The 14,976-nt window shown below is 43.7% G+C and overlaps 1 protein-coding gene across 2 annotated transcripts in view; it reads right to left on the bottom strand.

Annotated features, from left to right (window-relative positions):
* LOC121544757 (protein Daple) overlaps positions 1-12,019 on the bottom strand; it is a 97,754-nt gene extending 85,735 nt beyond the window's left edge. The window contains exons 1-2 of one of the 2 annotated variants that reach the window (XM_041854877.2): positions 11,571-12,019; positions 5,951-6,051 (exon numbers count right to left, since the gene is read on the bottom strand). In XM_041854877.2, the coding sequence (XP_041710811.2) occupies positions 5,951-6,051; positions 11,571-11,630 (161 nt within the window). In that variant the 5' untranslated portion in view covers positions 11,631-12,019. The remainder of the gene's footprint in view (positions 1-5,950; positions 6,052-11,570) is intronic. The other variant, XM_041854878.2, reaches the window with a different exon arrangement.
* Between the last annotated feature and the right edge of the window lie 2,957 nt (positions 12,020-14,976).

The raw sequence follows: 14,976 nt of genomic DNA, 5'->3' as shown, positions 1-14,976 counted from the left end.
TCATTACGATAAGTTGCCTATACTAGAGAAATGTTAGAAATTAAATACGTTTGCTAATATGGGTGATTGTTAATGGGACAATTGATGGCTACAACCATCAAACTAGTAGTAGTAGTTTAAAAGGATCATTTAAAAAAAAACAATGGTGCACATTAATGTTATAAACATATCGTTCTATTTATTATTATCGCATAAATTCAGGCAATTTATCACAATATAGATTTTTGTCCATAACACCCAGCTCTAACAGACGTGATGTCATTCTTTCCTCGAAACAAGGAGGCCAAGAATACCCGATTGTTTTGTTTAGAGACTTAATATTATTATGGAAGCACATGGCTTTTATAAATAGCATTGTTCACCTACACAAGCTGGAAACACACACAAGGTCCCCACAGGAGAGGGTTCAACCCTCAAAGCGAAACATTTAAAATACCCTTGAAATACATTGAGCTGATCAATATTACAACATTTAAAACTGGTCACATGACTACTGTACTTGCAAAGTAAACAGTGAGTGGACATTGTACCAGTTCTAGCCTGATAACGGCACCCCTATTCCCTATACAGTGGATTCGGAAAGTATTCAGACCCCATGACTTTTTCCACAAAGCAAAAACAGGTTCAGTCATTTTTGGAAATGTAATAAAAATAAAACTGAAATATCACATTTACTTAAGTATTCAGACCCTTTACTCAGTATTTAGTTGAAGCGCCTTTGGCAGTGATCACAGCCTCAAGTCTTCTTGGGTATGACACTACAAGCTCGGCACACCTGTATTTGGGGAGTTTCTCCCATTCTTCTCTGCAGATCCTCTCAAGCTCTGTCAGGTTGGATGGGGAGCGTCGCTGCACAGCTATTTTCAGGTCTCTCCAGAGATGTTCGAACGGGTTCAAGCCAGGCTCTGGCTGGGCCACTCAATGACATTCAGAGACTTGTCCTGAAGCCACTCCTGCGTTGTCTTGGCTGTCTGCTTTGGGTCGTTGTCCTGTTGGAAGGTGAACTGTCGCCCCAGTCTGAGGTCCTGAGTGCTCTGGAGCAGGTTTTCATCAAGGATCTCTCTGTACTTTGCTTCGTTAATCTTTCTCTCGATCCTGACTAGTCTCCCAGTCCCTGCCGCTGAAAAACATCCCCACAGCATGATGCTGCCACAACCATGCTTCACCGTAGGGATGGTGCCAGGTTTCCTCCAGACATGATGCTTGGCATTCAGGACAAAGAGTTCCCTCTTGGTTTCATCAGACCAGAGAATCTTTGCTACTCATGGTCTGAGAGTCCTTTAGGTGCCTTTTGGCAAACTCCAAGCAGGCTGTCATGTGCCTTTTACTGAGGAGTGTCTTCCATCTGGCCACTACCATAAAGGCCTGATTGGTGGAGTGCTGCAGAGATAGTTGTCCTTCTGGAAGGTTCTCCCATCTCCACAGAGGAAATCTGGAGCTCTTTCAGAGTGACCATCGGGTTCTTGGTCACCTCCCTGACCAAGGCCCTTCTCCCCCGATTGCTCAGTTTGGCCGGGCGGCCAGCTCTAGGAAGAGTCTTGGTGGTTCCAAACTTCTTCCATTTAAGAATAATAGAGGCCACTGTTTTCTTGGGGACCTTCAATGCTGCAGACATTTTTGGTACCCTTCCCCAGATCTGTGCCTCGACACAATCCTGTCTCGGAGCTCTACGGACAATTTCTTCCACCTCATGGCTTGGTTTTTGCTCTGACATGCACTGTCAACTGTGGGACCTTATATAGACAGGTGTGTGCCTTTCCAATCAAGTTGTAGAAACAGCTCAAGGGTGATCAATGGAAACAGGATGCACCTGAGCTCAATTTCGAGTCTCATAGCAAAGGGTCTGAATACTTATGTAAATAAGGATTCTGTTTTTTATATTTAATACATTTGCAAAAAATTCTAAAACCTGTTTCCACTTTGTCGTTATGGGGTATTGTGTGTAGATTGATGAGGAAAAAAATGTATTCAATCAATTTTAGAATAAGGCTTTAAATGCGGAAAAAGGGAAGGGGTCTGAATATTTTCCGAATGCACTGTATATAGTGCAATACTTTTGATCAGAGGGTTCCCTTTCAGATGGAGCCCATGTTCTTGGCTAGGGTGGGCTGATTGGAGGGCCTGCCCTGGATAGGCGTTGTTTGTGCCAACCTCATTTACATATGTTTTGTGGGCACACCATGCAGATGCTGCCAGGCTTGGCCCGGTATTCCAGTATGTCTCTGGAAGGGCTTTAGTTTAAAAACAACCTGCCTTTAGTTCTACCTTTACAGCCTTCTCTGACATGGCCCATGGCTATTTCCAGTTCCCATTGGGAGGTTGGGAAAGCAAGGTCTGTATCCAAAAAGCCCCTCAGGGAGTAGGAGGGCTGATCTAGGTTCAGCGCTCCCCTGTCCATCTAATCTTATGTATTATTATCTAGAAGGTAAAGCTAATCCTATATCAGCACTACTAGAATACAGGCCCAGAGCATGCTCGAGTAGTGGAGAAACATCCCATGAAGAATAGAATAGACGGTATCTGGAACAGCCAGAGGGGTCTTTAACCACATACAGTATGTATCCTCACGTACATCTAAAGCGGAGTACATTGGCACACACAGGAGGTCTGTGTACACATAGGAAATCTGATGAGGTCTGGTGGGTAATGAGAGTAGGCAGAGGGGCTGTATGTGTGTGTGTGGAGTGAGTTCTGCTGCTGGAAATGCTGGCCTTGAGGATTCCAGCTCTCCACTCATCTGTGGAAGAGGTTTAATGTAAACAGCTCAGACACCTGTGTGTGCAGGTGCGTGCGCATGTGTGTGTATCGAAGTCGACCAGAGTGGAACTAGGCTATACACTGAGTGTACAAAACATTAAGAACCTCTGCTCTTTCCATGACAGACTGACCAGGTGAATGCTATGATCCCTTATTGATGTCACTTGTAAATCCACTTCAAATCAGTGTAGATGAAGGAGAGGAGACAGGTTAAATAAGGATTTTTAAGCCATGAGACAATTGAGAGGAGAGGGGGCCTGTCCAGTTAGCACAGCTGGGAGCAACACAAAGGGACAGACGCTAGGCACAGGAAGAGAGTGAGGGAAAGAAGAGAAGAGCATAATTAAAGGAGAGAGAAAAGTGGTAGCTGATGTCAGAAACCATCACTTTAATTGGTCAAACTAAACAAATGAGCACACAATTGGAATATAATTGTTGACCATGATTACTTTGATGAAGTACACTGCTCAAAAAAATAAAGGGAACACTAAAATAACACATCCTAGATCTGAATGAATGAAATAATCTTATTAAATACTTTTTTCTTTACATAGTTGAATGTCCTGACAACAAATTCACACAAAAATTATCAATGGAAATCAAATTTATCAACGCATGGAGGTCTGGATTTGGAGTCATCCTCAACATTCAAGTGGAAAACCACACTACAGGCTGATCCAACTTTGATGTAATGTCCTTAAAACAAGTCAAAATTAGGCTCAGTAGTGTGTGTGGCCTCCACGTGCCTGTATGACCTCCCTACAACGCCTGGGCATGCTCCTGATGAGGTGGCGGATGGTCTCCTGAGGGATCTCCTCCCAGACCTGGACTAAAGCATCCGCCAACTCCTGGACAGTCTGTGGTGCAACGTGGCGTTGGTGGATGGAGCGAGACATGATGTCCCAGATGTGCTCAATTGGATTCAGGTCTGGGGAACGGGCGGGCCAGTCCATAGCATCAATGCCTTCCTCTTGCAGGAACTGCTGACACACTCCAGCCACATGAGGTCTAGCATTGTCTTGCATTAGGAGGAACCCAGGGCCAACCGCACCAGCATATGGTCTCACAAGGGGTCTGAGGATCTCATCTCGGTACCTAATGGCAGTCAGGCTACCTCTGGCGAGTACATGGAGGGCTGTGCGGCCCCCCAAAGAAATGCCACCCCACACCATGACTTACCCACCGCCAAACCGGTCATGCTGGAGGATGTTGCAGGCAGCAGAACGTTCTCCACGGCATCTCCAGACTCTGTCACGTGCTCAGTGTGAACCTGCTTTCATCTGTGAAGAGCACAGGGTGCCAGTGGCGAATTTGCCAATCTTGGTGTTCTCTGGCAAATGCCAAACGTCCTGCACGGTGTTGGGCTGTAAGCACAACCCCCACCTGTGGACGTCGGGCCCTCATACCACCCTCATGGAGTCTGTTTCTGACCGTTTGAGCAGACACATGCACATTTGTGGCCTGCTGGAGGTCATTTTGCAGGGCTCTGGCAGTGCTCCTCCTGCTCCTCCTTGCACAAAGGCGGAGGTAGCGGTCCTGCTGCTGGGTTGTTGCCCTCCCACGGCCTCCTCCACGTCTCCTGATGTACTGGCCTTTCTCCTGGTAGCGCCTCCATGCTCTGGACACTACGCTGACAGACACAGCAAACCTTCTTGCCACAGCTCGCATTGATGTGCCATCCTGGATGAGCTGCACTACCTGAGCCACTTGTGTGAGTTGTAGACTCCGTCTCATGCTACCACTAGAGTGAAAGCACCGCCAGCATTCAAAAGTGACCAAAACATCAGCCAGGAAGCATAGGAACTGAGAAGTGGTCTGTGGTCACCACCTGCAAACCCAGTCCTTTATTGGGGGTGTCTTGCTAATTGCCTATAATTTCCACCTGTTGTCTATTCCATTTGCACAACAGCATGTGAAATGTATTGTCAATTAGTGTTGCTTCCTAAGTGGACAGATTGATTTCACAGAAGTGTGATTGACTTGGAATTACATTGTGTTGTTTAAGTGTTCCCTTTATTTTTTTGAGCAGTGTATGTCAATGAAGAAAAGAGTGTAAACTACACTAAAGAGCTTGGTTTATGTGACTGAAGCAGACCGAACAACACACATACACCTGTACTTCAAGACATCAATGGGAAACAAGACGGCTGTCAAGCTGTTCTCCATGCAATAGTTCAAGAGAACAGTAGAGTCAGACCTTCTGGATTTACTTTTTCACAGGCTGAATTAAGCTTCTATGACACAGTCACAACATTACAGGGAGTTTCTTACAAAAACTTGTGAATGTTCACTGACTGCACAGGCTCAGCCTGCAATTCAGAGTAGGCATACATAGCTTCCCTTTGAAGTTAGAGCACAGGATGTGGTTCAAAACCCTGAGACAGGTTCAGAGAAAGCCTGAGCCATATTATTTTGTCAGACAATGTCTGGGCAGTCAAAGCTGTCATCAAGGCAAAGGGTGGCTATTTGAGGAATCTCAAATATAACATATTTTGATTTGATAAACAATTTTTTGTTACTACATGATTACATATGTATTATTTCATAGTTTTGATGTCTTCAATATTATTCTACAATGTAGAAATAAAGAAAAACACTTGAATGAGTAGGTGTTCTAAAACCTTTGACCGACAGTGTACATACTTCTTTAATAGATGCACATACATTTCCCCCAACAGTGAGATGGGTGTGTTCACTGTTTTCAGTGTACAAAATTAATCTTTGAGCTCAAGATCTCTGATGCTGTGGGAGGTTTCCTAGTCATAACCAAACAGACAGTCAGGGAGCATAATCACTAGACAGTCAGGGAGCATCAAAAATAACAAAAACGATGGATAGCGGGACTATATTTAACAAATTGACAGCAAGGAAATATAACACATTTTCAGTTCAGCCCTCCGGAACTCGTTGAAGACCGAATGTGGCCCGAGGCAAAATTTGTTAGACACCCCTGATCTAGAGCGAGAGAGGCAGGGACAGAGAGATACTTTAGGATAACATTGACTCATGAGGGGCAGGAAATAAGCTAAAAGAGTGAGTGAGAGTCCAGTCAGGGAGCCATGAAGGCATGGGGAGGGTTTCTGAACAGTCAGATAGCAGGGGAAGCCATGCCAGGATGAACACAGTCAGATACCAGGGGAAGCCATGCCAGGATGTGGTTACGAAAGGAGGTAGATTGAGGCCACACACTCACATGTGTGTCATGATTTTGTGCAGGAAGACCCCATCCACCAGATCCATGAACATGGAGAGCTTGTCCTCTGAGCCACAGCCCAGGGGTCCAAAGGTCTTCACCTGCAGGGAGGGGAGGAGAGGGAAGACAGGAATAGATTACTCTAAGCGCTCAGCTCACCTATGAAGAGATGGGCCACATCTGGGTGTTAGTACTTTCAGTTTCCAAGAATACACACAGACATTTCCTGCTCTGACAGCCATCAATGCAAGTTCCATACTCTCTATATGTCTAAGACTGAGCATGTAAAATATATTTAGACTGTAGATATAGGAGCCAGGAGGTACTGTAGGTGGGAAAGGGGACACCTAGTCAGTTGCACAACTGAATGCATTCAACTGAAATGTGTGTTCAGCATTTAACCTAACCCCTAAGAAACAGACAGGTGTGGGGGGGGCTGCCTTAATCAACATCCACGTCATCAGTGCCCGGGGAGCAGTTCTTGTTGGGGGTTAACTACCTTGCTCAAGGGCAGATTTTCCACCTTGCTGGCTCGGGGGTTTGAATCAGCGACCTTTTGGTTACTGGCCCAACGCTCTTAACTGCTATGCTGTAGGCCTGTCATTACACTGGTCTACCCAAATGATGCACTCTCCTTTCATAGCCTGGTGGCATGGTGTATTGTACTGTAGCCATAGCCTGGTGCTATCCTGAATGTGCTTTAGCCATAGCCTGGTTCCACAGTGTAACCCTGTGTTGTAGCCAACACTCCTATCATGCCATGCATCTACGTGGCCATGCCACATATTCACGCTGCTTCATGTGGCCATGCCATGTGTCCACGTTGCTTCATGTGGCCATGCAATGTATCCACGTTGCTTCATGTGGCCATGCCACGTATTCACGCTGCTTCATGTGGCCATGCCATGTGTCCACGTTGCTTCATGTGGCCATGCCACGTATTCACGTTGCTTCATGTGGCCATGCCATGTATCCACGTTGCTTCATGTGGCCATGCAATGTATCCACGTTGCTTCATGTGGCCAAGCCATGTATCCACGTTGCTTCATTTGGCCATGCCATGTATCCACGTTGCTTCATTTGGCCATGCCATGTATCCACGTTGCTTCATTTGGCCATGCCATGTATCCAAGTAGCCAAGCCATGTATCCACGTTGCTTCATTTGGCCATGCCATGTACAGTGAGGGAAAAAAAGTATTTGATCCCCTGCTGATTTTGTACATTTGCCCACTGACAAAGAAATGATCAGTCTATAATTTTAATAGTAGGTTTATTTGAACAATGAGAGACAGAATAACAAAAAAATCCTGGAAAACGCATATCAAAAATGTTATAAATTGATTTGCATTTTAATGAGGGAAATAAGTATTTGACCCCCTCTCAATCTGAAAGATTTCTGGCTCCCAGGTGTCTTTTATACAGGTAACGAGCTGAGATTAGGAGCACACTCTTAAAGGGAGTGCTCCTAATCTCAGCTTGTTACCTGTATAAAAGACACCTGTCCACAGAAGCAATCAATCAATCAGATTCCAATCTCTCCACCATGGCCAAGACCAAAGAGCTCTCCAATGATGTCAGGGACAAGATTGTAGACCTACACAAGGCTGCAATGGGCTACAACACCATCGCCAAGCTGCTTGCTGAGAAGGTGACAACAGTTGGTGCGATTATTTGCAAATGGAAGAAACAAAAGACCTGTCAATCTCCCTCGGCCTGGGGCTCCATGCAAGATCTCACCTCATGGAGTTGCAATGATCATGAGAACGGTGAGGAATCAGCCCAGAACTACACGGGACCATAGTCACCAAGAAAACAATTGGTAACACACTACGCCGTGAAGGACTGAAATCCTGCAGCGCCCGCAAGGTCCCCCTGCTCAAGAAAGCACATATACAGGCCCGTCTGAAGTTTGCCAATTAACATCTGACTGATTCAGAGGAGAACTGGGTGAAAGTGTTGTGGTCAGATGAGACCAAAACCGAGCTCTATGGCATCAACTCAACTCGCCGTGTTTGGAGGAGGAGGAATGCTGCCTATGACCCCAAGAACACCATCCCCACCGTCAAACATGGAGGTGGAAACATTATGCTTTGGGGGTGTTTTTCTGCTAAGGGGACAGGACAACTTCACCGCATCAAAAGGGACAATGGACGGGGCCATGTACCGTCAAATCTTGGGTGAGAACCTCCTTCCCTCAGCCAGGGCATTGAAAATGGGTATTCCAGCATGACAATGACCCAAAACACACGGCCAAGGCAACAAAGGAGTGGCTCAAGAAGAAGCCCATTAAGGTCCTGGAGTGGCCTAGCCAGTCTCCAGACCTTAATCCCATAGAAAATCTGTGGAGGGAGCTGAAGGTTCGAGTTGCCAAACGTCAGCCTCGAAACCTTAATGACTTGGAGAAGATCTGCAAAGAGGAGTGGGACAAAATCCCTCCTGAGATGTGTGCAAACCTGGTGGCCAACTAAAAGAAACATCTGACATCTGTGATCGTCAACAAGGGTTTTGCCACCAAGTACTAAGTCATGTTTTGCAGAGGGGTCAAATACTTATTTCCCTCATTAAAATGCAATTCAATTTATAACATTTTTGACATGGATTTTTTTGTTGTTATTCTGTCTCTCACTGTTCAAATAAACCTTCCATTAAAATTATAGACTGATCATGTCTTTGTCAGTGGGCAAACGTACAAAATCAGCAGGGGATCAAATACCTCTTTCCCCTCTGTATCCACGTGGCCATGTCATGTATCCAAGTTGCTTCATGTGGGCATGCCATGTATCCACGTGGCCATGCCATGTATCCACGTTGCTTCATGTGGCCATGCCATGTATCCAAGTGGCCAAGCCATATATCCAAGTGGCCATGCCATGTATCCACGTTGCTTCATGTGGCCATGCCATGTATTTCATGTGGCCATGCCATGTATCCACGTTGCTTCATGTGGCCATGCCATGTATCCACGTGGCCATGCCATGTATCCAAGTTGCTTCATGTGGCCATGCCATGTATTTCATGTGGCCATGCCTTGTATCCACGTTGCCATGCATTCATGTTTTGTATGGCAATAAACAAACCCAGAGAGGAGTTGTCTAAAGTTGGACCACCAGGCTAGTCTTCTGATCCAATCTAGCATAGCCTATACTGCCCTCATCTTTCTACAGTCGTGGTCAAAGGTTTTGAGAATTGGTCTTCACAAAGTTTGCTGCTTCAGTGTTTTTAGATATTTTTGTCAAATGTTACTATGGTATACTCAAGTATAATTACAAGCATTCCATAAGTGTCAAAGGCTTTTATTGACAATTACATTAAGTTTATGCAAAGAGTCAATTTTTGCAGTGTTGACCCTTCTTTTTCAAGACCTCTGCAATCCGCCCTGGCATGCTGTCAATTAACTTCTGGGCCACATCCTGACTGATGACAGCCCATTCTTGCATAATCAATGCTTTGTCAGAATTTGTGGGTTTTTGTTTGTCCACCTGCCTCTTGAGGATTGACCACAAGTTCTCAATGGGATTAAGGTCTGGGGAGTTTCCTGGCCATGGACCCAAAATGTCGATGTTTTGTTCCCAGAGCCACTTAGTTATCACTTTTGCCTTATGGCAAGGCGGTCCATCATGCTGGAAAAGGCATTGGCCGTCACCAAACTGTTCTTGGATGGTTGGGAGAAGTTGCTCTCGGAGGATGTGTTGGTACCATTCTTTATTCATGGCTGTGTTCTTAGGCAAAATTGTGAGTGAGCCCACTCCCTTGGCTGAGAAGCAACCCCACACATGAATGGTCTCAGGATGCTTTACTGTTGGCATGACACAGGACTGATGGTAGCGCTCACTTTGTCTTCTCCGGACAAGCTTTTTTCCGGATGCCCAAACAATCGGAAAGGGGATTCATCAGAGAAAATGACTTTACCCCAGTCCTCAGCAGTCCAATCCCTGTACCTTTTGCAGAATATCAGTCTGTCCCTGAAGTTTTTCCTGGAGAGAAGCGGCTTCCTCGCTGCCCTTCTTGACACCAGGCCATCATCCAAAAGTCTTCGCCTCACTGTGCGTGCAGATGCACTCCCACCTGCCTGCTGCCATTCCTGAGCAAGCTCTGCACTGGTCAATGTCAGACATGCAGAAAATATCAAAGATTAACACTTTTGGTCCTATCAAATTCTCTTGAGATGAAATTTGGTCGCCTATAAATCCAATAGCTATTCAGTAAATATGTGTAAATGAACAGCTACAGGTAACGGTCTAAATAAAGGAAACACTTAAGTAAACAACGGATACAAAGTATTACTGAACAAAAATATAACGCAACATGCTACAATTTCAACCATTTTACTGAGTTACAGTTCATATAAGGAAATCAGTCAATTGAAATGCATTCATTAGGCCCTAATCTAGGGATTTTACATGACTGGGCAGGGGCGAAACCATGGATGGGCATAGGGCCACCCACTTGGGAGCAAGGCCCACCCACTGGGGAACAAGGCCCAGCCAATCAGAATGAGTTTTTCCCCACAAAAGGGCTTTATTATAGAAATAAATACTCCTCAGTTTCATCAGCAGTCCGGGTATCTGGTCTCAGAAGATTCCGCAGGTAAGGAAGCCGGATGTGGAGGTCCTGGGCTGGCATGGTCTGCGGTTGTGAGGCCGGTTGGACATACTGCCAAATTCTCTTAAACAACGTTGGAGGCGGCTTATGGTAGAGATACGTACATTAAATTATCTGGCAACAGCTCTGTTGGACATTCCTGCAGTCAGCATGACAATTACACGCTCCCTCAACTTGAGACATCTGTGGCATTGGGTTGTGTGACAAAACTGCACATTTTAGAATGGCCTTTTATTGCCCCCAGCACAAAATGCACCTGTGTAATGATCATGCTGTTTAATCAGCTTCTTGATATGCCACATCTGTTAGGTGGATGGATTTTCTTGGAAAATAAGAAATGATCACTAACAGGGATGTAAACAAATTTGTGCACAATTTGAGAGAAATACGCTTTTTGTGCATATGGAAAATTTCTGAGATCTTTTATTTCACCTCATGAAATATGGGACCAACATTTTACATGTAGCGTTTATATTTTTGTTCAGTATATATTGAAAGCAGCCGCTTCCACACAGGTGTTGTTCCTGAGTTAAGCAATTAACGTCCAATCATGCTTAGGGTCATGTATAAAAATGCGAAGTTGCTCATTATTTTGGCTACCATGACTAGAAGAGATTAGTGACTTTGAAAGAGGGGTCTCAAATGAGGATGAGGGGTCTCAAAGGAGGATAGGGTGTTTAAAGTGTGTGCCAGTCACCAGATCTAAACCCAATTTAAATGGGAGATTTAAAGTGCCTGAGACAGCGTTTTCCACCACAATCAACACCAAATGATGGAGTTTCTCGTGGAATAATTGTTGCATCCCTTCAATAGTCAGTAACTCTGCTACTGTACGTGTGAGACAGAAAAACGAACATGTGAAACATACTGTATCACTAGGACTGGTTTAGCAGATTGAGTTCAAAATGTAATTAAAGTGGCCAACAGCAGTTTAACAGAACACACAAACACAGCTGAATTATTCTCAGCCATTGAGTGTTTGCTCTGAGTACACTACATTTAGTCTAGGCTACTTACCCACACCACCAGCGGGGTATCCATGAAGTTTCCCATCAACTCTGACACTGTAATATCCATTTTGAGAAACTTCAGACAATTCCTCCCAGTTCTTAAATCCGAAAATTAGTGGTCACCGCCCGAACGTTCGCGGTAACTCATTATTCGTCTCGAGGGACCTTGCATGCCTGCTCGAGACTGAACAATGCCGTGAGGCATCGAAGATAAACCGCACGTTGTTGGGGATCTAGCGATAACAAATCATCACCGCGATATAGTTTCCCATGACGAAAAAATGCTGTAATGAAAACAAAAAAAATCCAGTGCAGGTCACAGTCTTTCAAAAAATGTAGGCGCCGTTTTCAGAGTCCATCTTTAGACGAAGTTAATCTTAAACCGTAATAAAGCAGACGCGTTCACACTTGCAAGCAACACTTATTTCGCACACAGGAAAACCTAACGTAGTTGGCGCATCATCCAACATGTAACCGAATGAATAGCGCGCTTCAGTGACAGCACGGATAGCCAATCAAATCTGCTATACGACCTCAAACCAAACAGAGAACAGCCAATCCACGACCCCAGAAAACTGACCAAAACATGAAATATTTTAAATTGCCCAAGAGTACTCTCCACTGTCCAGAACCAATAACTGCAGTTATTGGCTATTGAGAATGGGAAACACTTTTTTCACTACACTTCGGTACTGAAGTGTCTTTTTCGTAGCAGGTTAGGATAATTAACGTAACAGGTTAGGAGACTGAGGTTAAGGTTAGAAAATGCTCTCCTAACCTGCTACGAAAATCACTTTGTATTGAAGAGTGTGTCCCTCCCTACTGAGTGTGTCCTTATTGAGAATCGGTCAATCAGAGGTCCTGGTAGAACAAATGTAGGTGTATCATCACACTCATCACAGCAGCAAAATAATAAATGAAGGATACACAAGTCCTTTCATTCCGTAACAGTGACAAAATAACATACTGTAAAAGTTGTAATTCTTTCCCAGACATATTTTAGGAAAACCATTTTCAAAATGGAACACACGTGGTAAAATAGCAGAATAGCAGGGACCTTGCACACAAGGGGATAAAGGTATTGCACTGTACAGAAGAAGAAAACATCTATTGTGTGTGTACATAAAACCATAGTTTAGTCTACCTACCAGAATCCAATTAGAAGCACTGCTGCTATACTTTCATGTGGTGTCCATGGTGCATCTCACTGTAACCCCTGCTGTCCAGAGGTTAACATGTCAGCTAGTTTAGTAGAAGCTATGCCACTTGGTAAACAGTCAGTGATATCAATAGACAATCAAATAGAAAAAAAGGAAAAGAGTTGAACGCTGTTACACTCATATTATTTAATGCAGTTCTCACAATGTATTAAACAATGGAGATATACTAATGTGACTTTTTCTTTTTTAACTTATTTACATTTTTGTTTCATTATATTTTATTATACACCGAAGTATATATATATATATATATATATATATATATATATATATATTTTTTATATATAACAAAACATGACATAGAAAGTAACACTTAACATTACATAGTCTCTCATGACAACTTATCGAGTAGTTGATTTGGTTCTGGGTGTCGATATTACCTGGCATAACAATATTAGTAATAGACAATATTCCACATAATATTTTTAACAACCACAGAACCACTTACAAGCAAGTCTACAGATGCACACACTGACACACATTCACTCACTCACACGCATTCAAGCACTCACCTACTTCAGTTTTTCCCCTCTGCTATGGCTTTTTCTAGCTGTAGATAATATAACATCTCACCCCAGTTCAAAGTCTGGGTCTAAGTTTTATTTCTAGTTTTGGAGTATGATTATTGACAAAACAAAGACAATGAAATGTCTTGGAAAGGAAATTAAGAAGGTTTTAGAGTGATTTACTCTTAGTTCTTTTTCTATGAACTAAGTTGTGAGTGCTGGGGTGACTGAAGGCTTCACATGCTTGATAATCCTCTCCCACAGTCAGAGCAGTGTGAAAGGCTTCTTCTATCCTGTACTCTCTGATGACTGGTTAGGTGACATGATGCAGTGATGGTATCTCTGATGTTTTCGCTGGTGAACTTTGAGCGTACTTAGTTGAGAGAAACTCACCCCACAGGAGTAAGGGTTTTTCTCCAGTATGTATTCACTGATGTTTTTTCAGGCTACACTGTATTGAGAAACTCACCCCACAAGTCAGAACAGGAGTAAGGTTTTTCTCTAGTATGTATTCTCTGATGTATTTGCAGGCTAGACTGCTATAAGAATCTCCTCCCACAGTCAGAGCAGGAGTAAGGTCTATCTCTCTGATGAGAATCTTTGAATTCTCCAGGCAAAGCTATGGAGAACAAAACAAATGTAACTTTTTGTTGGCAAATCGTATTAGTATCATGATGAGATAATATCTACCTCTATCAATAAAAATTGAGATATAATAATTTAGTCAAACTATTTACCCCCTCTTGATATGGCCTGCTCTTACCTCGATAAACAGGTTTCCCAATCTCCTCCTCCTCCTCTTCAGCATTAATAACATTCAGCCCCAGAGTTTGAATGCAGTCTTCCAGCTTCACTGATGCCATCTCTGGATCCTGCAGTGCACACTGGGCTCCACTGTTACAATCAGGACCCAGTAGGTTTGGGTGTGGGAGGAGAGCAGCAGGCTAGGTTTGTCCTCACCGTCCCACAACAAAGAATATACAATTACATCCTAGATAAATATTGTATCTTATTAACCACCTTAACATCCACAGTTTTCTTGCACGTAAAGTCATACCATATAAAAATAAATCATGACAGCTGTGATGGAAACAGGAAGTTTCTGTACAATTTTATAAATGCAGACAGATAACTCGTTCACTCGACACGATGGGATTGTTTTGTATCGGTAAAATATATTATGTGAGAAATGGCGGTGGAAACGCCTTTATGCACAAATACTGATATAATAACCATTATATCAAAGCAAACTTGGAGTGACGTGATGATCTGGTGTGTGGGCCTCCCACTACAACTAGGGAAACCATGCAGTTTATTAGGCTTCTGGAAGGCCTAGACCTGTTCCTGGAGAGCTACCGTCCTGTAGGTTTTTGCTCCAACCCTAATCTAGCACACCTGATTCTAATAATTAGCAGGTTGATAAGATTAATCAGGTTAGTAACACCTGGGGTTGGAGCGAAAACCTACAGGAGGGTAGCTCTCCAGGAACAGGGTTGGGCAACACATCTCCATCTAGCTTTTGGGGGGGTCGTCATCTTATTTTTTCATTGTAAATATGTATTTTTTAAATTGCAACTGCAGAGTTTTAAAACAACCTATCACTCGAATATCGTTGCTTTAAATCAGTGCGCACGCGAGCACCCTGCTTTTCTCTCTCAATCAATTCCATTCAAATTGCATCCAAAAT

Source organism: Coregonus clupeaformis, chromosome 29 (genome assembly GCF_020615455.1).
Source record: "Coregonus clupeaformis isolate EN_2021a chromosome 29, ASM2061545v1, whole genome shotgun sequence".
Lineage (NCBI taxonomy): Eukaryota > Metazoa > Chordata > Actinopteri > Salmoniformes > Salmonidae > Coregonus > Coregonus clupeaformis.
Note: the sequence above shows the minus strand (reverse complement) of the source record. Positions and strands in the feature narration are given on the sequence as shown.